This window comes from Perna viridis, chromosome 9 (assembly GCF_037379345.1).
Source record: "Perna viridis isolate PV_CMFRI_1.1 ecotype Kerala chromosome 9, ASM3737934v1, whole genome shotgun sequence".
NCBI lineage: Eukaryota > Metazoa > Mollusca > Bivalvia > Mytilida > Mytilidae > Perna > Perna viridis.
In genome coordinates this window covers 1,704,882-1,731,897 of record NC_142453.1, presented here as the reverse complement: position 1 = coordinate 1,731,897, position 27,016 = coordinate 1,704,882, and the positions used below count along the sequence as shown (strand labels likewise).

Here is a 27,016-nt window from a genome sequence, read left to right as displayed (position 1 = left end):
ATAAGCAATATTAATTTGTTTGTTTTTATTTACCAAAAGACATTGCATAAACAAACAAGATATATCAAATACAATATTTTAAATGGAAGATTCTATTCTTTTACTAGCATTTTATGCAGGAAAACCATCCATACTACATGTACTAAAAACCCTTACACTTGATACAGCCATCAATAATTATGCTCTGTCAAACCTGAACTTTTAACCCCTATCATTTCACAAAACAAAACTCTTACTGTAATTTCTACTGTCAAAATTAACTATATGCTCCCATAACTTTACAAAAAAATTGACCCTCACTATAACAATGTATTTATATTGTTTACAATTTGAAATTAAGATGTTCTATACAGTTGAAGCATTTGTACTCGAGGCATTTTTGTTATGCAATTATTAATCATGCATACATATCTTAAAAAGGAATTTCTTTCAATAACATTAATATGAATATTTTTGAACAGTTAAATATTTTTCTGTGAGTTGAAAATATGAACTTTCCTGTTATAAAAATGATCACAAGAGCATACAATTTCCAAATATACATTACATATACATGTATGGAAAAGACTCAAATATTGATTGTAATGATTGGTCCAAATCTGACAGCAGCTAATGAATAATTCATGTTTTCTATAGCTTATGTTTATTCATGAGCTAATGAATGCATGTAATTTATATCAAAATAACGGAAACTAAGCTTAATTTATGAGTTTATGCTCCAGTGAACAAGCTTAATTTTCATAAATCATGTTTTGCAAGATACATATGTATAAAGACAAAGCTGATTTAAAAAGAAAAAAAAAATCAGAATACCCAAATGTGATAATTTAATGATTAAATGAAAAAATGCAATTTAAAAAAAATGGGTGGATTTCATTATTCACTGATTTTGAATCAGTTTATTATTCTGTAGAACACAACCAGTTATAAAACCGTCAAATTGTTGTCTTGCCTTTTTTTTTAAATACTATCAATGTAATGCAAAGTGTATGCCAGTATATATTACAGCAAGTAAAAAAGTTAATTTCAGGGGAAAGAGTCGGCCTACTTCTCACCAAATAAGAATTATCTGATGACCAGTCTTAGGTAGTAAATTGGAAATTTTATAAGGGGCATTATTTATATAATTATAATAGTTATATTTTATTATAACTATTTCACTTGCTGTAATATTACTTACTAATTCATGTCACTTAAATCTTCTTTCACCATAGTTACAAAATCACACACATTTAGAGCTAGACTTAAGGTATGCAACACTCACACAAACATTTAACAACTCACACAAACATTTAACAACACTCACAGACACATGCAGACACAAACTAACACATAAAAACTGTATATAAACAAGATTAAATGCTCCGACATGAAGAACATTAAATATATGATGAAAAAGAAAAACATGAATGATAGACTATATATATATATATATATATCAATGATTTCAACAGAACTTTATCATATATGAAGAGTTAAACAGAAACACATCTTTTATGGAACACATTACAATAAACCACATAAAACTGGCAAGTCTTAAGATGTTAAGGTTTTTCTGCTTAGTCATTTTTTCTCATCAATAAATTTACTTATTTTGTGATCTAGGTAGCCACTTTTTTTTCTCGAATCAAAGCTTAATTATATTTACAAATTATAAATCAAATGTCAATAATTGCCATCTGAGAAATATTTCAGTCTAAAAGAAATTTTTAAATGCCTTGAATAGATGTCACAATGGAATTTTTATCAGGCAAGTTCCAAAAACAATTTGTCCAAGATTCCGATATTAAGTAGGTTTTCTGTAGACACCTCTAATCAGTCACAAACAATAAAAAAATATGAAATTTAGGAGCTCAAAAAGAAGACTTACAAAACCAGTACAGAAATAATACACAATAAAATCCCCACAATAACAATGTGCATCTTATCATACTCTAAGCACTATATAAATGTTATCACTCCATACTCCCCTCATTATTTCCTCTCTCAAAATCATGTCATACCCTTCACTAATTGCAAATGATATTAAATCACACTTATCAAGATTTCCAGTGTATAAACAATGTTAGTTTTATAGGGTAAAGGTCAGTACTCTACATGCTTAGTAAGCTAATATTCTTTTTCATGAAGTCGCAATTCTTCTACGTGTGTATGCCCGACTTATTTGAAGGATAGTATTTTTGTGGAATAGAAACACATACAGTACTTGCATTATAAATATCCACTTCTTTACATACATGTATGATTGCACATACATGTATTAAGCTAAACATTATGTTTTCAAAAATGGAAATAAAAATAAGGGATATAATCAATCTAAACAAGAGTAACTGGATCTGGTGATCAAAGAAACCTTACTTCCTTATTTTTATTACCTGTCAAGAGCATGGCGTCAAATTTGAAGGGACTTTGATTAAGCATTCCTCAATCATAATTCTGGACCCACTAAAAGCCCAATTTTCAACTTCTTAGGTACAAAAGATCATTTAAAGGGTAGACTACTCTTCTTGTGTGAAAATACAAGATTGAAACTTCACAGCCATAAAATCATCTTGACTTTTGACATTGAACATCAGTAAATTTCATGTTATCTTCAACTAAATTATCAATGTGCGCTTAGTTTGGTCAAAACCTCTTACAAGATTGTGTATTAGAAACTTTACAATAATGTTTCAGTTACAATATAACTGTCACTCTTGGCAAGTAAAGATTTTACAATTTATCACAAAGAAGTGCATACCTATACATGTTATAATGACCTCAACCCCTCCAATCAACTTTCAACTTTTTCTCTGACTAGAGCTCTATGAGCATTAACATTCAACAATAAATATTCTGATTATGCATCCTTTTTTTACCTCAAGATAGAGAAGACCATTTCTATGCAAAACAAAGCACCACTTCTGTCTTTCTTAAAAAAATACAATGTAGAAGAAAAAAAGCTATTGGTTCCAATTCAGTACATTCCTGAAAAGACTTTGAAGTCAAGAAAAAGGAAACAAAAATTTGAATAAAAACGTCTCAACTTATGTAAATGTAAAATTGATCTTTTCTGTTAATTCTAGAAAATAATAGCAACACATTAATTGAATTAACACAGATTTAACACAAATATAAAACATCTCTGGAAATACAGTAACCCAAGTCCCACACAGCAGGTGACATCTGTTTTCTCTATTTATATCCTCTACAAGATTCTCCAAAGACCTGTGTGCATCCTTGTGTGAGAAACAAACGCCCTACCCTGTCTGGAACTTGGTAGTAACCCAACATGAGATCTTCAGGAAACTATCACAAATCATGTTAGCCAACATTGTGTTATCACAGAGTTAGAAATCAAAGGAAGGCATACTAAGATGAGAATCATCCTCAGCAACAACAATAGGCTGGGTATGTTGCTCTGTATAAGTTTGAACACAGTCTTGAGACAGTACGTTACACAGTGCTATAAGGCAGTTACTTGGAATCAAACTCCCTGAAAGAAATAAAATTTTATTTTCACATATCCTTTTTTTTCAGTATTTCTTTTTCTTAAGAGTTTCATTTTAATGCTACTTTTTTAAGCAAGTTCAAATTCAGTACACGTTGTAGATGAAATATATTGTTTTGTAGGATGAACCACATACATGTAACATATAAACTCCAAAACTCTACCTTAGCCCTTGTGTATCACATGTTTAACATTTTTGTTAATAATTGATTTGAGTAACTTAACTTGTCTTGATGTTTTTTAAATCCATATTTTAAACCAGCTTATGTCTGAGTGTATTGGGATTACTTAGGTATGTAATAATTTGTTTGCAATTAAGTTTCAACAATCTTACCTCATCAACATGTAACCATCATTACAGAATCAAGACACAATTATATGTACATACCCACAATTCTCTCCCCAGCATCAGTTCTGAGCCTGATAATCTGCATTTTAGTGTTGACTCCACCAGGAGCTGATGCTAATACATTTTCCAACTTGTTCCATACACTTAATACAGAACCACTCAATACATGGAATGTTCTGGTCCGCAATCCAACATCACATGTCAAACCTGCAGCGGTCTTTTTACAATTACCCTTCCTAAAATCACACAAGTAGTTACTTATAAAGCATTCTTTAAAAATTGGAGTAAAACTTTCTGTCTTTAAAGGTAAAATTTCAAAATTTGGAAATTATTTTGTAAATGGAAACAGAGTAATGATAGTGTTGAGATGAACCTAAAATTGAGTGGACATGCCCTTTTTTCAATGATTGTGCACCTCTGCTTCAATTTTCTAGCTGGAATACTAATTGATATTATGTCATATTTGATGATTGCATTAGTTTTCTTAAATGGTCTATGTCATTGTATATTTATAAAATTACAATTTAAATCCCTTTCTATTATCTGCATGTACATGTATGCCATGACTAAAATTTCACAAAAATTACAAAAACAGTATAAATATGGTGTCATAACAAACCAATTATTATACAATAAAGATTTATTTGTGAAATTGACCCCTGATTCCCAAGAATTAAGACTTGCCAGAAAGCATGACTACAGTTAGTAGCTGAAGATATATACTGATCTTCCCACCATTTCTGAGCATTATCTGGTAAAACCTACAAATATAAATGACCCAATTATAACAATTTATTTCTGATAATTGGAAAGAATGAATAACAAATATATGATAACAAGTGCTGAAAAACACCTAACAATATGCTGAACAAGTACCATGTACAGGTTAAATATTAATGCTTTCTTGGCTCAAGTGATTACATTCTGATTACGCATCCTACTTATTAAATAGATCTTCTCAAAAATTCAGTGCATTTTTCAACATAAATTTTAACTTTTGTGATCTGAGGATTGATATTTGTGTTGTCATGTTTCGGTGGGAAGAATCTGAGAGTGAAATTACTGAATTAATTTTAGTGGGAAGTATTTATCTTTATTTTACACTGGGAACATTCAATAAATCATTGCTAAGTATTTCTGAAACTGTTCCAAAAATCTATTGTTTTGTCGATATAAATTATTAAACATACATGAACAGATGGAAGGACACCATGATTACTATATATCTCTAGAAAGCGTAGAGGTACAAGAAGTAGTATTAAATCCAGAAATATCATATTTGCTACATCACCTAAAGGATGGTTTGTATTAAGTTACCTTTTCAATGCAAGGTTATTTAAACTGTATTGACATTAATTCAGAAATAAATCATGGAATCTCCATTTTATCATTGTTGTTCCACCGGCTGGTCATTTATGCTGCATTTTTTAACCCTGAGCAAGTGCAAAGGTTTAAATAACAACATCAATGGCCTGCCCATGGGAAAACAATGATAAAATAGAATTTCTGTGATTCATTTCGATTCTAATAGGATTGTTTTTTTTTCATATTTTTTTAATAAATGCAGCCTACATGGTGCACAAATTGTTGGTCATGAGTTTATCACTTTTTTACTATGGCTTTGGTCTAAAGAGCTTTGAAGCAAGTCATATTAAAATAATAAATATGTTCTAGATATACCTTTTTATATTTTCTTTGTAGACTAGTGATGGATTCAGGATGGGGCTGTCTTCCAGTATTAGGTCTGTAGACATCATATAACTTCTCCCTTTTCTTGTTTGTAGTGTGGTACACAGCCAAAATGGCTGTCTTCTTCCAAAACTTGTCCTGAAGAACATTAATCATACATTTATAACATGCATTTTGGCAAATATGTCTCTGTGATCGAAAAATAAAATATATTGATATAAAATAACTGTTAACAAAGAAATTTCTATTATATTTGCTGTCACGATGTGCCAAATTGATAATCAAATTTGTTGAAGGATGTTGATTTTAGAGTGTAATCAGAAGTGGTATGGAGGAACAAAAAAAATGGACTTTTCCATTAATAAGATAAAATCAGCTCCACTAATTATTTTCAAATCAGGGTATTTCTTACAAAAAAATACAGAGCCTGAGCCTTATAAACAGTAAAACTTACATTGGAAGAGACATAAAAACCATCATCCACGCCAGAGTATTTCCTGTACATATTAAGAGCCTGTGTCCATGACATCCCTCTTTCTACCGTCACCTACAATCAAGTATTAGTATAGCATTAGAGCATTGACAAGTGGACTACATGGACTTTGTATGATAAAGCAAGTACATTATGCACAATAATGTAGTTAACACAAGTTCTATATTAATGGTGGAATGACTTACAAAAACTTTCTCATTTTAAAATCTGACAGCATTTTCATAGCATAGAAGTTATTATACAACAAACTGAAGCATTTCATTTTTTTTTATTTCAGACATTAATGCCACCTGCTACATGGAATATTAGATTATTTAATATTTTTTCAACGAGAGGGAGTTTCTCATGCTCATCTCATCAAGCGGCTTTGCTGCGAGACAAGATGAGCATGAGAAACTCCTGCGAGTTGAAAAAATATTTAACAATCTGTTTATCACTGTTTTGCTGAATTGCAAGGTATTAGTTTTCTTTTATTTTCTGTAGTCCTGATCTAAATATATAAGTTGTATAAGCACTGCAAAATTTCCTTTCGAGGCTATTTTTCGGCCACGTGCTACGTGACGTCACATATGTTGTGCAGCTGTAATACACATCATTAGAAGAAAAAAAATCGGTCAACTATGACGGTCATGGGATTTATTTATTCTAATCGGGTAAGTTACTGTATTTAATCATTTTCCATTGTAGACTGGACAATATTGCCACAAATTAGCCATTACTTCATACAGTGTAAACAAAGAGACGGTTATTTGGGTCGTCTAATATTCCTACGCTGTTGCTTGTATGTCACACGAGGACATAGAACCTAGTGATAATTTTCATTCTTACTCGACTGGTGTGAGATTGAAAATTATCGTGTAGCAAGATCAAAGGGATTTTAAACAAAACAGCGATAAAATGAGTTACAAGTTAGGCATAAAAATATACATATAACATGCTTGACAGATTTTTTTTAAAGGAATGTCCAATCTGCCATATACATATTTTCCATAGTAATTAACAATGCAAAAAAAATCAACTCATAGATGAGAAAATAAACTGCCTTCATTATCGACCTAATTCTTCTCATGCATATATAACATGATTATGATGTATTTGTTTTTGAAGATTCTACAATATGAAGTACACATTGGACAATAGCTACATGTATGTAAAAGTCACAGATTCAAGAATGTGTTTAAACGGGTCCATATTACTCACTGTGTGAAGTTCTGTTTTTGCAGTGTTCATTGCCACATTCCCAACAAATGTCTTTGTTTCTTTCTTGGATACTTTTTCTTCTCCAGCACCGAGATCTGCAATGTTTGGAAGATGAAATAATTATAAGTCCAATTAAAACTGTGATATTTGTAAGTAAAATTAACTTGACATATCCTGGTTACTGTATCTAAACAGTTTTGAAAGATGACAAAAATCAATAAACTGAATAGAATTCCCAATAAAAAACAAAACAAACAAAACTGAATACTAACCTAAAATTCCCATATCCCACCTTCCACTTCTCTTGGCATCCAGTATAATGGCTGTCAGTGTATCAGAAAAGAACTTAAACAGAGCATTCTGTAGATTAACTTCTATTCCTAGAATCCTGTTCAAGAACTTGCTGATGTTGTTATAATCTGTAATACAAGGAAAATGTACATGTAAATCTTCAAATATTGACTGCCAGAATTCCAGACAGTCATAATGTAGAATTTTCCAGTGCTCTGATTAACCAATGAATTCAACGTAGTATTTGTTGTATTCATTTGTAAGTGTTTTATACACTTCAGGAATGTGACCATTGATTTATTGAATGAATTCTGGTACTTCTTATTACTTTGGCTATATTTTCTTCGTTAGCCAAGACTTTGCATGCTTATTCGTGCTTACAATACCCCCTCTCGACCATTCCTGTCTAACTAAGTTGTACAGTAAGCAGGAAGTAGATAAGACAGAAACCTGGAAATGGGAGACACAGTAGAAATCATTATGCAAAAGCAATATACCAAATGCCTAAGCGATTCCTTCATAAAACAAAAATCTGTTGTAGAAATGTGAAAAGGGGGGGCGGACGGATTGATGGACAAACAATATAGCCCCCTCCCTCCTCCAATGAGTGGGGTATAATTAATTACACTCCTTCTTACCTTTGTCCAAAATTGGTACAGTGACCCTGGAATCAACAGATACCAGACCAACACCAACCAAACCTTTCCTCACATCTGTTAAAAAGAAAATCAAAGGTTACAAGTTCTGTTCAGTACAAATTTCATGTCCTCAAAGAAAAAATAATCCCTTTTTTAGGAAATTTCTCACATCAAGAAAAGTAATTTTTCATAGTTTTTATAACGAAGCTTGCTGAGATACTTAAGAAATTCATAACCGACAAGCTCAAGTTGTACATTCTGTTTCTTCAAATTTACTATGGTGTCATCAGGAAAATGTGTCATGGCAGAAATTCTAGCAAAAGTAATACTATGACTTCAACAGTTGTTATTGGAGCACAATGTTAGAAACATCACAACAAAGCTTTCAAAAAATGAGATTTTATAGACAATGCAACACAATCACACAATAACCAATCGCCCTTTTCTATTTCGTTCAATCAGCGCCTGAGAACTCAAATCTCTCTAGGAACGAGAAATATTTTTCTTACAACGGTCAGGAGATGTGAAAATTGATAAAAAAATTAGAGATACAGTGTTTTTCAGCACTCAGAAAAATTCAAAACATGAACAACCAGCAGAAATTTTTTGGATATTTGGGAGGCTTTTATAATGTAGAGTAAAAATAAGTAAATTGGTTTTCTACTGATATCTTCCTATTTACAATTGAAAATCATGCATGATGCAATAATAATTTCCATATGACAGTATGATCCACTTTCTTTTAGCTACTTGACATTATTCATACAGAATATTTCATACTTTACATTAATACTTGATTATTTTCTAAAATATGAGACATTACTTTGATTCAAAACAATTCAGTAGTCAGTATGGTACTTTACATTTATAATTGGTTATTTTCAAACATCAGAGTCATTAATTTAACTCAAAAACAATCAACTTACCATCACAGAATTGTCCCTGATAGTTGGCTGGGAATGGTACTAATGGTGACTCAAATCTCAGACAAGATTTCATCACACTCTCCAAAGCAGTTCTTCCATACTATAATATAAACAATTACATTCATTGTACATCATCAACATCTAAAGGGTCATGCTATAGTACATGTATTTGATGACTGAATGTATTGTGTACTTTAGAAAGAAACAACATTTAAATGACACTTATAACCTGCAATAAAAATAACCTCTTGAATTTTTTGATTTTTTTGTCATAAAAATGTAAGAATACCTTGTTGTCGAAGTTAAATCTGCTAAGATCCCTGGATTCTGTAGCTCGTCTGTCACCATGAGTTAAAGCACCCTGAAATTAAAAATAAACTTATACAACATTACTAATACATGTATTTCAATAATGTCCCTTTATGGTTTCATACCAATATTATTTTAATGAAAGTTATTGATTTGTTTGGAATTCAAATTTAATGTGTGATTAAACTGAATTAAGAAAACAATGAAAATCTGTACCCCATCAACAATACATGAAATTCTTAGATAGAACCCATAGTCTTCAATTCAAAAACACACTACATTTAAGACTTACAAGACTCTCAAGCCTTTTAGCAACAGTTGAAGCAAATCTCTGTTCTCCAGCCAGTTCAGAGATAAGGAATGCATATTCAGGGGCAGTAACCTGGTTAGATCTGTGAGTTCTTCCTGTAGAAACACAGAAAAAAAAAATTTTTGGAACAATATAAATATCTGAGACTTTGGACAAAATTCACAAATCTTAAAACAATGGTTGTTATCAGAACAAACAACATGTACGTAAACTTCTGAATGTAACATCCATATACTTCACTAGGAGTTTTTCTATCAGTAAAAATATTCTCAGCCTTATATAATAATTTATTGCATCAAGAGTACACCCAAGTACCACAAAACTTGGAAATATTTACATGATACACGGACTTCATCATAACTACAATGGAAAACTCAGCTAAAAGAATGATCTCAAGTCTAAAGTAATTTTCAAATATTCTGTAAATTCAAAATTTGAGCTCTGCTTCATGGAAACTTTCTTATGTCACTGAACTGAATGCTTACCAAACTGCTGGATGGCTCTGTCAGCACTCCATGGCAGTTCTAGTGTAATGTGGAGACGTCTCTTTCTATTGACAGCTCTTCTATCTGACTGTAGAGATATACCCGAACTAGCAGCCTCAGAAATAATGGCTACATCCTGTAGAGGATAAAAACAAAATAAGCAGCATGGTCACATTTACAAACAAATCTCAACTCTGACAAGCTTATTACAGAAATTTTCAAAATTGTTTTCTAAATGTGAATTAATTGTTTCATTGATGCAATACTTGCCAATGGCCTAATTATAAACAATAGATGAACTTAATATTATATTCTAAATACTATGAAATATACAACTACATCAGTACATGCATGTCAATATTTAAATATAATATACAACTACATCAGTACATGTATGTCAATGTTTCAATATAATATACAACTACATCAGTACTTGTATGTCAATGTTTCAATATACAACAACATCAGTACATGTATGTCAATGTTTCAATATACAAGTGATTTTAAATTTCACAATGGATCATGTTATTCATTATAGTCGATGTACCATAGCATAGAAGTGATATACTTTGTTTTCCTTGGGGAAAATTTTTTGAATTAACTGTAAACTTGCAGCCCTTTTCACAAAAGATATATTGCAGGAGTAAAATTAGTTGTAAGTTATGACATCCCAGTACTTTGATCAATAATAACATCATAACTTATGACTAATTTTACACTTAAAATTGTTTCTTAGGACCGTTGTGAACCATGACTAACCTTTTCTCCATCCATAAATCTTTGTTTTTCAGTGAGATTTAATATTTCCAGTGGAACATCCATTTCACTACGAGATTCATAACTGATACCATCATCAGTACTAACTACTCTGCCTTTTCTACCTGTCATCTGAAATAGTTAAATCCATCGTGAGAACTACATTCTTTGTATAAGGCAAAAAAAAAAAAAAAAAAAAAAAAGTTTCCTGCTATCAGCAAGAACAAGATAGGGTTGATAGGGAAATTATCTTATTTTTGAAAAATATTTTACACAGTTTTTCACAGAGTTAATGGGGAAACATTCTAGACTTTTACTGTGCTTGGACTTTTTTTTGACTTAAAGATTTTTTATTTTTTAAATTATAGATTACTTTACAAGATTGAATAACTTCACTACGAGCATGATCAAAATTAAAATTTAAAGTACAGGACATTTTTAATGGTTGTTCTGAATTTCAACGGGCTAAATCTTCATATTACTTAGTGTTTCTGACTTAAATTTTCAGTTTGAATGTAATAAAAGACTAATAGCCCACTCTAATCCAAATCAATGGCCTAAATTGCACAAAATGTTTGGTCTGATAAGGATTCCATTAAACAGTTTTCACTATCTTTAGATGTTTTTGCTGCTCATACCACTTTTGTAAAATTTTCAGACTCCTCTGGTTTTATCCATTTTATAGCATAAAGTGACCCCACTTTTCTTTTCATAATTTCATTAAACACACTTTAATATGTCATTCAAGAAGTTTTCATGAAATCCTTGTTATTTCTTTTATGTTTTTAATTGATAAAACCTACAACGACAAATCCTATGGAAAATCAAGAACAATCCTTTCCCAGCCAAAATTTCAAATGGATAAATAATAATAAAAAAAAAACCAAACACATTTATCCATCAATTTTTTCCACTTATATTGTTCTCCTGTGAAAGGTCTTAAATCTTCATAAAAGATTTCACAACCGTTTGAAATCCTTGTTATTCTTAAACAAAGCAGCCAACATCCTGCAGACAGTTAATGACATTATCAATGCTACTCAACACTTGATGAGGAAGACATTACATTGTTAATAAATTTCCTACCTCAGCTACACTTTCTGGTCCCCCTAACTCATCAATAAGATGATCCAGTGTGTTTGGTGGCAGATCATCTAATTCTTCTAACATATCCATCAGTTCTCTCTTCATGGCAATGGCTTGTTCTACTGAATCCATACCTGAACAGAAACATCAATACAAGCCTTGATATCCATTTACAATATCTGGCTCACAACACATATACAAACTACCATTTTTGAGTATAAAATTACAATACACAAATTTCATTGGAAAATTAACTTATATATAGCCCACAATAAATGAACTACCTTTATTGATCACTGTGTATTGCTTATTTTCTATGTATACCTAAAATATTATAGAAATAAGTAAGAGCAAAATATGAAATGTAATTTGAATGTTTAATTTTTAATGTCGCATGGGCATGCAAAAGCATTAACTGATCGCACATTTCGGACATTAAAAATGTGTTATGGTCAATGCTTTAACACGCCAATGAAATATTAAAAATGTAACATTCAATTTGTAATTGACACAAAAGTAAAGATGTCGGAGAAATGTTCGTAAAACAACCAATGAAGCAGTCAATACGACACTGATTATAGTCTTCAATGTGGAGTACGTCTCACACTTAACAGTAAGCTATTACGGTCCACTATTACAAGTTGCACAATAAAACCTTTAATACACTTAAATTGTCATACAATCAAAAGTTTGTTGTAATAATGAATGTTTGGTAAGTAGTGGCTTCCATTGGAATAAACATGTACAGAAACCTCAAACTTTTGTGAGAAATATTAATTATATGTTGTTGACATCTACATTTATCTACACCTTTCATATCATGCCTGACCCAGATACTCACTATAGAGATTGCCATTAGTATTACTGTCTCCTTGATTACTACTGTTGTTAGAAGTTGTTGTTTCCACAACAGAACTAGACTTTTTTAGCAGACCTGCAGCAGCTAATGCCTTGTCAAACTCTTCATCAAAGTCCATATCCTTCTTTTTCTTCTTCTTATTATTGACCTTTTTTGACTTGCCTTTCTTCTTCTTCAACCATGGATCTATACAAAGAAAGCAATCTTTAATACATGTATATGTTAATGGAAAATCTATAAGAGCATGCTGAAATTCAGATCTTTTAGAACCATTCTGTGTAAGAATCAGGCAATAGGTGGCACATTTTCACAAATTAAGTCTTTTATGCCTCAATTATATTCAATACATATAGAAAACAAATGAAAAGCTATTCATATATAAAGCATTTGTGACATATATTTTGACTGCTTAAATAAGGAGAAAGTGCAGGAATCCTACCATTTTTCCATATCAAAGTACATTTTAACTAAATTTATTTCTAGAGGTTATGAGGTAAAATTACTTGGTTTGCCTAATTCTTAGACAGAGAAGTACTTATTAAATGTACATGTAAATACAAATATTCTAATAACAAATGATAGTAGGAACATTCCTATAAAGATAACAGTTAGCCCTGGTGTCCCAAAACTTGGAAAATGATATTCTTAACTCCTATGGAAATTCCAATTAGTCTTTAAGAAGTCAAGACGTCACAAATATTCCCAGATTTAAGTATTTTTTTAAAGTAATGTTGTGGTAGGGCCCATTTCTTAACATGAAAAAGCTTATACATAGAAACATTTTAGTAAATACATGAAGCTAGATATGAAGTGGAAAAATTTAAATGGTTTATCTGCACCATGACACAGTTTATAATGTGATTATTTTTTTTGAGCTTGTGCCTTTTAAACAACACTGGGTCATTTTCATCTGGAGTTTGATTAAAGGCAAATCATCCCTCCAATCCCTATCACTGCTTTATGATGAGATTATTGATCAAACAAATAAACAATACAATGCATTCTAAGTATAGTTTTCAATGTGTTAGTACATAATACATAAGTGTCATTGTCTACGCAGCAGACAGGTTTCAGAAGCATTTCTCAATCTGGACAGGCTTTAGGTTTATCATCATGCAATTTTAGCTTAATATAGACAGATAACAACAAGATCACAGCGCTTAGTGAAATCAATTGAATTACTGAGTTTTGTTAAAACAACTAGATAGCAGCACTTTGTGACAACAATAACATACTATCATCGTCACTGTCAGATCCTGCACCAAATGGATTAAAATCATCAATATCACTATTCTCTGAACTGGAGGCACTTCCTAGTCCGAGGTCAATGTCACTGATATCAGAGTCAGAGGAATCAGAATCACTACTGGTGTCAGACGAGTCTGTCTTGACTTTCTTAGATTTTTTATTGGAACTGTCAGCTGAAATAAAACAATACTTATTGTCATTTCATGCACTCATATAAAATGCAAAAAGTCAATCAATTCTTCCATAAGTAACACAAATATTATCCCACTTACTTAAATGCAGAATCTGGTACCTTGTTTTAATAATTTGCATTATCTTGTTCAGAAATTATCACAATTTCAGAGCTTTTGAAGAAATTTGTTGAAGGCACTTCACATAACAGATACATGTATGTTGGGAAGGATGTGAACTAAAGCTTGCCAAGACATTTAAAATGTGAGGTACAGAAATTTTGATACATGCATAGCTATCAGAACATTCATTTCCTGGTTGAAACTTACCAATCATAATCAAATCAAATAGGGTTTGGAGACCAAAGATCTAATATAACCCTCGTTAGTCAATCCTATTTTTAACTTCACACATAGCTTACCATTTCTGCGTTTAATATAACCCTCTTGAGTGAATCCTATCTTTAACTTCACACATAGCTTACCATTTTTGTGTTTAATATAATCCTCTTGAGTGAATCCTATCTTTAACTTCACACATAGCTTACCATTTTTGCGTTTAATATAACCCTCTTGAGTGAATCCTAGCTTTAACTTCACACATAGCTTACCATATTTGCATTTAATGTAACCCTCTTGAGTGAATCCTAGCTTTAACTTCACACATAGCTTACCATTTTTGCGTTTAATATAACCCTCTTGAGTGAATCCTAGCTTTAACTTCACACATAGCTTACCATTTTTGCGTTTAATATAACCCTCTTGAGTGAATCCTAGCTTTAACTTCACACATAGCTTACCATTTTTGCGTTTAATATAACCCTCTTGAGTGAATCCTAGCTTTAACTTCACACATAGCTTACCATTTTTGCATTTAATATAACCCTCTTGAGTGAATCCTAGCTTTAACTTCACACATAGCTTACCATTTTTGCATATAATATAACCCTCTTGAGTGAATCCTATCCTTAACTTCACACATAGCTTACCATTTTTGCGTTTAATATAACCCTCTTGAGTGAATCCTAGCTTTAACTTCACACATAGCTTACCATTTTTGCATTTAATATAACCCTCTTGAGTGAATCCTAGCTTTAACTTCACACATAGCTTACCATTTTTGCGTTTAATATAACCCTCTTGAGTGAATCCTAGCTTTAACTTCACACATAGCTTACCATTTTTGCGTTTAATATAACCCTCTTGAGTGAATCCTATCTTTAACTTCACACATAGCTTACCATTTTTGTGTTTAATATAACCCTCTTGAGTGAATCCTATCTTTAACTACACACATAGCTTACCATTTTTGCGTTTAATATAACCCTCTTGAGTGAATCCTAGCTTTAACTTCACACATAGCTTACCATTTTTGCGTTTAATATAACCCTCTTGAGTGAATCCTATCTTTAACTTCACACATAGCTTACCATTTTTGCGTTTAATATAACCCTCTTGAGTGAATCCTATCTTTAACTACACACATAGCTTACCATTTTTGCGTTTATTGTTCTTTGTGGTATTGGTCTCCTTTTTAACATCCTTTTTATAGCTAGAAAACCTTTCCCCAAACAGATCAAAGGTTTTCTTCCTGTCTGGAGCAGGGAAATGTTTGTCAACTAATGTCTGGAAGACACCTCTGCAATTTAAAACATCTATTTTAGTTAAAGGAAACCTTACAGCATATTTTTGTTACCCTAGTAAAACTTCAAGGAAATTTAAGATAATTGTTGATAAATCAATATCTAAAAGCAATGGCCATCTTCCTTTCTATAAAATAAGACCGTTTATAATGCACACATATACATATTGGTAGAAATAATGCAGTATGGTTCAACTACAGGCAAATTGTAAACCGACTATTGCAGCAGAATAAATACCAGATGAAGAGAAGTTTGAATGGTATGCAAGTAATTGTCAAACCACAAATACATTAGTTCAAAAACTTACTTAGCTGTAGAAACAAAGTCGTTCAGTTCCCCTCCCATTTCTTCCAATTGTTCCAGAGTTCTAGCTTCTCCTGTTGACTGTAATCCTATTACAACACACTGCCAAGGAAAAGAAAAGCAGTCAATGCCACATAAAGGAAGAAGGAAATCGACTTTATTTTTGAAATGTTTTGATCAGAACTAAATGTAATGCAGAGGTCACATTGTCCCCTTGCGCACACACATTATCATTTTGTTTTCACAATAATATACTAGCTGAAACATTAATCATACCATTTATTTACATACGTAAGGGGTTAAATAATTTTTTTTACCTCAATGCACAAACACTTCAAATATAATATATTTCTGTTGTTTTTTTACAAGCCAAAATTTAAGTACTCACATTGATTTTCTGCAAATACAACTGACTCGAACTATTTTTTTTGTAAAGCAAACCTTAATTTCAATGACCTTGTCTATTGATGATGAACTTTGGAGATACATAAACAAACAGTTTGAATTCATACCTTGCCATTTTTAACTGCCTCTCTGGATAATCGGACACATGCATGGACCTTAGCAGATATACACAGATACTTAAAAAATCTCTGATGAGCAGACCAGAATTGCCCCCACATAGTTTTCTTCATCCGATGTTCAGCATCCATTAAATCTGCAGCCTTCTGAAATCTGTCCCTTGCTGTTACCCACTGAAATACATAGAAAGTTCATTTATAGGTTTAGTATAATCGTTTGTACAGGTATAGGCACCTGATGGACTAAGCCCCATGTCCTGAAGGATGTATTTTTTCATAGGACATGGGAAAAAAAAATAAAACACTGAAGTCCAATATTCCCCAAAACTTCTTGTAATTTAGTGCAAAGTAACATTAATTTTCTCTTATATTGAAAAAAACAAAAAAAAAACATTAGTTATGGTGCATTTCATAGCTTGTTATACTCATTATTACAGAACCGTACAGTCCCCGAACCAATCCTTGCAACTGTATGACGGATCGATGACTGATGACCTGTGACCGATCTGACAGCAGTTTTGTTACGTAAAATGACCAATGAATTGTTAAAAATAAAAAAAAATGTAAAAAAAGGTATAGATTGATGTTAAAATTTATTTCATAAGGTAAATATGTGTAAAATTGACAGAGAAAACACTGGAAACTGTAAAATATATTGACCATTCTGTGGTCACATCATGCGATCACCAGTTTGATAGGTCAGTTTGATGGATCGATGACCGATCACAATTTTTGTTGCAAGGATCTGTTCAGGTACCAGTCCAGCACAAAAGTACAGAAAGTTAGCCTAATTGTTCTATATTGAGTATTTGTCAGGCAAGTTCCAAAACTGTATGACCATTACCATCCTATACAAATTAAGTTCGATTCAGCATATTTTATCTGCATGTATAATATTATCTGTATATGTTTGGATAACTTGACTGTTAAAACATACCAGCTGAACACTTTTGTTGTAACACTTTACAAAATTCTCCTCCAATGGAATGTCTTCTATTCTAAACGTAACTCCTTGGAAACTTAGTTGCCTGGCTATATACATTCCTCTCAATTTCATCTCCATAGCAACCAACTCCATTGCACCTACCCCTCTGAAATAGCACAAAAACAACATGATAACATTTTCCCTTTGATTTCAAATTTCCTTGGAACTTGCTTGAAAAAAATAGATGCTGAAGTGTATTTTCAGTTTTAATTTTTAGGTAAAATACTGAATTTTGATTGATATTGAATATTTTATACTGGATACAAAATAATTATAATTAAATTGGCCCAAACTTCCTTTGTGGTATGGCTCCATTTTTAATAATTTCACAAGGATCAATACACTGATACTCAAGTTATTGTCTGGACACTAAATGTTAGAAGATGATGACCCCTACCTAGGACTACTTTGTGGTACTATAATACGACCATGAATTTGTTCACAGTGTTAAATAAAAAAACTGATGGACAGACAGCCATCCTTGCCATCTGTCTAAAGAAATCCATAAAATGGTCTAAATATCCTGCTTCATGACAATGAATGCAAGTCTGTTAAATGTATATGTACATGTATGACCTCTAAACATTTTAAGCTGGTATACCCAAAGACTATTACCTTCTTTCCACAGCTTGAATGAAGTCATTAAATTCTTTAAATGGTGTACCAGGTCCCCACAGTCCAAGCCTGGTCATGTAGGCCATGTTCTTAGGTTCAGATGCACCTGGAGAAAAACAAACTTTATTACTAAACTGTTATTTTTTTTTTACCTAAATCAGTTCTAACAATTTTCTGAAAAATATTAAGTAACTTGGTCCCTGATTGTATTGATAAACATGTACATGTACATACATGTGTTCTCAATTTAAAAAAAATTCTCTTTATGCCTTTTTTTAAGGAAAAAAAACAAACATGTATGTACATGTAGCTGACATTTTAAACATATAAAAAGAAATAAATAAAAAAAGTTTATGCATTCATGTTTAAAGCCACTGATTAAATAAATATTTGTATAACACTCTTACCGGTGGCACTTGCATAAATGATCCTAGCTTTAGGAAGACGATTCTGTAGCTCCAACACTGTCTGTCCAGTTTTTGTTGGTTTACTGGATCCTGTTGGACACAGATTCTTTGCTTTGTGACACTCATCAAATACAATCTGGTACTTATTAAGGAAGCTACAATGTTTTTCTAATATACCTCAGAGTCCTTTTATTTATTTGAAAAATCGTGCAGAATTCCCAAAGACCTGAATGTCAAGTGAATATTTCTAAATGAAAATCAAAGGACCTTTCCCAAAGTACCCAAAAAAATTCCCCTAGAAACACCACTGAGTTTTGCAAGACATTGTTGGAATAATACAAAAGTAAAAAAAAAACAATTTTAAACGAACATGGACAAGAATTTAACCATTTCCTACTTTAAGATCTTTTAATCTCTTTCACCAACTGAGTCTATTAAATTAAGCACAAATACTGTACAACTCTATTTAATCGTGGTTTACTAATTAAAAGCAGCTTATGGTTTTTAAGACACCAATGTATTTCATCCAAGACTCATTTACCACAGAGATTAAATGGCAATGACTAACAACACTATAGTACAGCTTGTGTTCTGTAACATGCATGAAAAGATTGATGATGGCTAACAATACTATAGTATCTGCTGATGGGTGTACAGAGTTGCTCTGCCCTTTTCTGGCTAAATATATGACTGCATGATGTGCTTTCAAATTTGTCTGCATTTAGTGTTGAGTGGCCTTTCTTTTTACCAGATTACCCTGCCCTTTTCAGAAGAAGCTGCATGGAACACTACAGTTGTTTGACATGCATGAAAATAAAACAAAAGTTTGCTGCAGTAATGATGTAACATTCTCAAGGATACAACTCCATCAAAATCTTTGCCACACCATTTAAGTAACTGTTTTAATCTGGTCTTGTATTTGCCACCTGACTGACTTTCGCCAATCAAAGACGAGTAAGTAGCAAATATAACACCTTTCTTAATACTGCCATTCTCTTTTGATGAAATCTTTGCATATTTTAACTGAAAATAGATTGAAAAAGATATAAAAAGAAAACTAATACATGTATATCATGATGAGAATAAAACATGTATATCATGATGAGAATAATACAAGTATATCATGATGAGAATAACACATGTATATCATGACGAGAATGCTGACCTACTGTATTAATACATGTATATCATGATGAGAATGCTGTATTAATTTTTATGGTGTATTTGTTTTTGCTATTTTCAAGGTGAACAGAAAGATGTGAAAAAAGTACCAGCTAAATTTCTTTTTAACACTATATAGTGCTTCTCATTTTTTCAAAAAGGTGAACATTGATACATGCTAATATGTTCTCTTGACAGAATCTGCAAAATTAATATGCCTAAGAAATAGCATGCGATACAATTCATTGATACTCTCTAATGGAAATTAATCATGGTTAGTTTTTATATAATACAATATTTTATGTTTTACAATGCAGTACAAAATTACCATATGATTTGAGAAGCAAAGGGTGAATCACTGATAGTAATATTTATATTTGAGCAACATACATGTAAGGATAAGCAAGTCTTCTGTGTCTTTGTCTAGCAACATTTACCCAGGACAGGTTTAACCAAATCTTGCTTTAAAAATTTGAGACTGAATTTTGAATGCAATGTAAAAGAAACTATTTGTTTAAGTAAACCTCTCCAAAACCATTTATTATCCTTTAACATTCTTGAATCATACCTTGTTTAAAGCATGGACATCAATTCTACCAGCTCCAATATCTCTTAAGTCACGCTCAGCATCAACTTTCAAATCGTTAGAAACACTAAGCCTGAAACAGCAAACTTAAATTTCAGTGAAAATTACATAAATAGTGATGAAATTCAAAATTGTACATATTTATTTACTTGTTTTTTCCCCTGACATTGTACTGCAAAAATATCATAATACATTGATATAATGAAATACAAGTTTATATTTTATATCACTTTGAGTTAAGGAAATTCATGTACACTTGTCAAAATCAGATTATTGCTTAAAATAATAAAACATGTAAATACACACAAAATGAATATACACAAAATATAACAATAAGAAATAAAATCAACTGGTAGTCCTGGCATACATGTATGGCATTTATACTAAAATGTTGATGCAGCTTTCAAAATAACAATAATTTATAACAACAATACTAGTAATGATGCAAATGTGTAACATTTAGTATCCTTACATTTGTATAGTATTTAGTATAGTATTCAACATTATGATCAATTTCATGAAATACTGAGTGACACAAAATAAACTTCAATATGCTCAAAACATATTTCAAAATCCATCTTTTACACTATGCCTTGAGATTATGTTCCTACCATAATGCCCTTTTCCTGCCTAGTAAGTAGTTCTCATAGATAACTCCAGCAACAGTTCTTCCTTTACCAACTCCGGCACCGTCACCTATAAAACGTTTGACACTTACACATGTTTAAATCACTCAAGTCGAAAAAAATTCTGAATTGTTTGTGATGTCATCTTTTTCCAAGACTTTGCTTGAATTTTTAAATTTTTGTCATGCTGAGGCCAGATATTGATGAAGTCTCCTAATACATTAAAGCAACTGCAATGCAACAGAAACATGTGCAAACTGAACACGTCAAGAACATCATTCAGTCCCTGTCGAGAACATCAATCAGTCCTTCAGGGAATTTGTTAAAACAGATTTCACTGTACTAGTACAGGATAAATATTTTCTTCAGCCTTAAATAAGATCTACTTTAGTGTAATTTCAATTGGCTTTCAATGAGAACTACTTCAAACAATAAAGCAGTCTTTTCTTTCAGAGTACTAAGGAAGTACATGTACATGTCATTCATTTTAACATTTTTCAAGGTTAATAAAATAATATACTGAAGTGGTTCTACAGGCTGTTTGGGAGGGTTTAACAAATATTCTTATGTGATTGACATTAAATAAAAAACATGCAAAAATGACAGGTGGCAACATCAACTAGACATGTGAGTTGATAAGAAGTATGAAGCCAGAAGGAATATCTCTTACTTCCACCTAAACTTTTAAAAATCAAAACACTTAGTCATGAACATCTGATAATAATCAAGCACATCTACATACAATGCCCAACTTGCATGTACTTTCATCAAAATTCATTTAACAGTTTAGGAGTTGTGCTTATAAGGCACATCATTTTACAAAATTATGGATAAACATGATGCCAAATGGACAAGTTACGGTAAGGGCCATATGGGGTCCCCTGAATAACTGGAAAAAGTTATGAGTAAATGAGAAAATTGTGATATGCATCAACATATGAGGACTGATTTTTTAATTATGGTTTTATTGTCACCATTTCATCAATTTTCATTTGATGGAAAAACAACAAAATTACGAAAAATACAGAATGCCAAAATCGGGACATTATATTTTCCATCATTGTAAAATGAAATGGGTGTAAAGGTGATTAAACCTGCTAAATCCATCATTTGACATTCTAAACAACAGTAAAAAAAACTTCTCCACATCAAGTTTTTAATTAACAGTCATGCAGGGTGGAGGGGGTAAATATGAGTCCAATTGTCCAATATCTTTTCTTAGTCAGAGTTATCTCTAAACTTATTGAATGTAGCATTAACCTATCAGAAATCCAGCTCTATCTCCACTTTGTAATATACAGTTATGTCTCTGACAGGCATATACAATAGCTTCTAACTGAAGGGCAGATAACTCTCCTGCTTCAATAGTAGATTCTGGAATTGCTAAGTTGTACCACACATCCTGAGGTTCTACACTGGACAGGGAACTAGTTTCGACCACAGGATCTGGATGCTTAATTCCAATATTTACTGAAAAAAAAAAACATACAATAAATATATTTGTATATATACATGATACATATTTATACATATATATCTTGAATGTGACGGCTCTATTCGCTACACTGCTCCATTGGATCAAACTGATACAGGGAAGACAATTTAAGCATAGAAGGGTCTGAAATATTCCCAACGATGTAAGAGCTGTAAAATTTGCGAGACAATTGTTTGAACTTTCCCTCTGCAGGACTCAAACTCTTACCATGCGACATCAACGGCAACACCCCCTGCACAAATTTGACAGTGCTGGACTTTGTGCAGGGGGTGTTGCCATAAATGTCACAGTGGTAGGAGTTCGAGTCCAGAAGAAGGAACATAAAAAAAATTTGCTTCCCAAAAATGTATACAAAAAACTGTTTAAGCAGATACATTATAACTACATACATGTAATATTTAACACTCAATATACCATAGTGACTGGAACAGAGTGTCAGCCACGTTTTATATATATAATTATATGAAAGGGGTCTGAACCATGAATGACTTAAAACTGTTAAGTTGGAAATGATGAACATACAAGCAATTTGAAAGAGATAAAACACAGATGCATAGGTCGATACTAACAGTGATCCAGTAGTACTGTCCCTACCTAATTTGAGAGATTGAAATTTTAATGTGTAGTCCTTTCAGCTACCTTAATTCTTAAAATTTTATTTGTCAGTAAAATAATTTGAAGGAAAAACTTACTTATCAACCAAACAGTCCTACAGACCAAAAATTTCATTGATGTCAGACAAATGTACTAATGATATATATGATGATTTAACAGTGCATCATAAGCCTACTTGGCTGACTGAAGATTTAAATAAATACACATGTAATAAAGTTATATTAATTCAGGTTGCACTTTAATAAACAATTATTTTCTTCATGGATGTCATGTTTTTGACATGCAGGTGTGAAAAAAAACAGAATCAGAGTTTTCTTTTTCTACTTGGTTGTCTTTTTGTTACTTAAGACAGATTGTTTTGACATAATATATTTACATTTTTTGGGCATGTAATTTGCATAGGTTTCGGCATGTCCTAGTTCTTGAACTTCCTCCTCAACATCTTCCTCTTCTAATGGATTAGTTGACATGAAGCTAGTGCCTATACTTTGCTAAAAATTTACAAAATCATCTATTATTGAAATATACATGTATGAAGCATTCAATAAAATACATGAAAAGCAATGCAATGAGAGTCCCTCAAATTAGAATTTTCAATGAAGTTATGAAAATTCTTTTTATAATCATATTGGCTTTGTAGGAAGCATTCATTTTTAATTAAAACTATAACCACATAATCCAAATAACCATGATAATTCAAAGTAGAACATTCAAAAACTAGTGTTTTAGAGAAGAAAATAAAATTTTAAGATAGTTTTGCTTCAAATCATATTGACATGAACATAATTTGTAACAGTAAGTTTTAGAAATAGACCTCATATAGAAATTGTTAGTAACTTCTAGCATCAGTAGAAAATACAAACCTGGCTCAAGCTACGACTCATTCCAGCATGATGTTGAATATTTTGTGTCACAGATTTCAATTTAAAATCCTGATTTGACCAGAGTCTAGAAATATCCTTCTGTGTTATATTAGTTTTCAGAACATTAACATCATTTGGAACACTAACATTTGCAGAATGTACTAAGTTGGGCATACTAGGGCTGTGTACCATTGCAGGAATATTGCTTGGCAATGATTGAGGCACATGTTTGTTCAAAAGAGAAATGCCAGAGGTGCTCGATGGGAAAATCTTTCCTCCATTAAAACCACTCTGGCCTATGAATTGCACTGGTGAGTTAGTACTGCGTACAATTTCAGGTTGACTTTGAAGACTAGAATGTACATTGTCTAATGGTCGAGTCTTGGCTATCCCATTTGTAATGATTATTTTCTTGCCTGCAAGGTTAGCAGGGAGAGACTGATTGATGCTTGTTGCACCACTATTACTTAACCTTATAGTTCCTGGTCCGGCACCTTGTAAATTGGCAAGATTAATTGCTCCTTGGCCATTGGAGTTGGCTCCAACACGGGTTATTTTGATTATTCTTGGCTGACCACCCTGACCAGAAGGATGGAGTTTAATGTGCTGCTTTTGTCCTATATATTGACCTGTTGCATTTGAAGGCACCCGGATAATAGCAGGTGATGAAGCAGACTTGTGAATTGCGGCTGGACTATTGGCAAACACAACCTGTGATAAAAAAAATATACTCACAAATGTATGAAAGACTGAAAGAATGAGAAACAAATCAGAAAAATATGTGGTTTCAAGAGTTGATGTATGACAATCAGAAAGCACTTCCAATGCACTACTTATAGTAATAGTTACTCATTTACCTATGAATATTCTCTTGCAATTGCATACATTTACTCCTAAAACTCAGGAATTTGCATCAATTTTTTTTATATAAATTCTAAATGGAGACTACTATAAAACAAGAAGATAAAACCATAATTTCTTTTTATTAGTCATTTGGATTTCAAACCAGGTACAGTTTGTGTCAACCTCACTTTTAAAAAAAATTATATTAGCACCACAAGGGAAAAAAAGAAGACAAATTTTAATAACATGACAGCACTCACCGGACTAGATCTTTGATTCTGATAAACTGCTGGATAAGTGGGTGTGGCCAGTTGTTTCAAGGCATTGGAGAACACATTAGGATTCTGTACTACTGTTTCTTGTTGAACATATGGATTTTGGTTAACTAAAGTATTGGGATCCTAAAATGTGAGAAGTAAAGAACATCAATTTATTACCATACAAATATACAAGTATGTATGCTACATGTATGTAATTTGCACTTTATTTTCAAGAAAAACAATGTGCAGCGTTTGAAATTAGAGGTAAATAAAGTCATTATAATTATAAGCCTATATTTATAACTACCGTTGTTGACACAAAAATGTTCAGGGCATAATCTATGTGACTTCTCCTTCTCAGTTGTGATAGAAAAAAGCGAGTTCCAACAGGGAGAAATGGTTTTTGTGAGTGTATTTTATTGTATCATGATGAATATGTTTTAGTAATATAATACATGTAGTTTATTAGAAATAATAGACAAATAATAATAAAAGTTTCATATTTTAACTGGATAAAGGTACACAAAATAATAAACAAAATGGGGCAAAATTGTGTGACGACTTTGCTTTCCCCAAAAATGTACGACTTGGCACTAAAAGTGATTTTCAAAATTTTTTGGCCACTTAAATCTCCATTTCACCAGCTAGATTATGTCCTGATGTTACTTTTAATTTCACATATTTCTGTTGGTTAGGTAATTGCACTTTATCATACACCTTTATAGATACATTCGTTGTACATGTACAACTTACTGCATACTGTACAGTTGGAGTCGGGGGAGTTGGTTCTGGAACAGTGAAATCAAACTCATCTAAGTCACCAGTGATTCCAGATTCATCCAATGCAGCAGACAATATGTCAGTAAAAGGGTTCTGCAAATATCAGAAATATGTTTACTTAATAAAACATGAACCAATTCCTCATACTCATAGTGACCACTTTTAAGTATTCTTGAATCAAGATATATAAACCTTGCAGGGTTTGACATTTTTAATAAATCCAGATTATTATACTCTTTACAGATGCATTGTCTTATCATAGCAGTTCAATTAAAAATCCAACCTCCCTTCAACAGTATATTTCTAGGGCTACATGGGTCATAGTAGTAGTTGTATGTCCAAATAATTATCCAGTCTCCAAAGATTATTTTTTTACTTCACATGGATGCTTTCCTGTGATTGGGAGGCATAAACGCAAGATTAAGAAATGTCTCAGCAAACTTCATTTTTAACTGGACTACACTGATCCATGACCATGCCTTTCATTTACATGTAGTTTTTTTTGCAAGTAAATTATAATTTGAAGAACGAATTCTCACAATAACCCTGCTATTCACACTGAAGTAATATAGATATTGCAGAGGCTTGAGGAGTATTTCAGAAGTGAATCATGGCTTACGAAATTACAGAATCTGCTTATATGTTGCATGTGATCAATAATAAAACTGAATAGAAAATAGGGAAGAAATTTATTGCTTTCATCTTAAGTTATGCTGGATCTTTACAGAAAACGTATGGTGTATTATAATATTTAAGATATAGAAGTGACGAAATAACACCATTTAAAGAAGCGTTCTCTCTTACGTTGTCTTCACTGGCCATTTTACGTGAGAGACACCCGCACAGAGATCATGGCGTTTTCATTTCATCCTTTCCCTAATTTCCCACAATTCATTGCAAGATGACGTACAATAAAAATCATAGACATAATTAAAAAAAATACTTATACTTTTATTCAGAATATTTCTGATCATGACAATGTTTGAAATATACAATAAAAAATATGTTGATGTT

The 27,016-nt window shown here is 31.9% G+C and overlaps 1 protein-coding gene across 1 annotated transcript; it reads right to left on the bottom strand.

Moving 5' to 3' along the window:
- Window positions 1–10: 10 nt before the first annotated feature.
- LOC148606067 (protein strawberry notch homolog 1-like) lies at window positions 11–26,880 on the bottom strand. The gene is made up of 31 exons (XM_088543724.1): window positions 26,807–26,880; window positions 25,976–26,095; window positions 25,223–25,363; window positions 24,120–24,830; window positions 23,633–23,747; window positions 22,407–22,616; window positions 21,132–21,216; window positions 20,503–20,593; window positions 19,635–19,796; window positions 18,774–18,909; window positions 18,367–18,472; window positions 17,704–17,857; window positions 16,758–16,940; window positions 16,250–16,347; window positions 15,793–15,938; window positions 14,117–14,302; window positions 12,864–13,067; window positions 12,023–12,156; window positions 10,940–11,068; window positions 10,181–10,316; window positions 9,678–9,790; window positions 9,366–9,437; window positions 9,077–9,176; window positions 8,151–8,225; window positions 7,494–7,640; window positions 7,222–7,316; window positions 5,983–6,075; window positions 5,520–5,666; window positions 4,520–4,600; window positions 3,879–4,071; window positions 11–3,475 (listed from the first exon to the last, which is right to left on the bottom strand). The coding sequence occupies exons 1-31, from the start codon at window positions 26,822–26,824 to the stop codon at window positions 3,330–3,332; spliced, it is 4,527 nt and encodes a 1,508-aa protein (XP_088399850.1). The 5' UTR covers window positions 26,825–26,880; the 3' UTR covers window positions 11–3,329.
- Window positions 26,881–27,016: the final 136 nt, after the last annotated feature.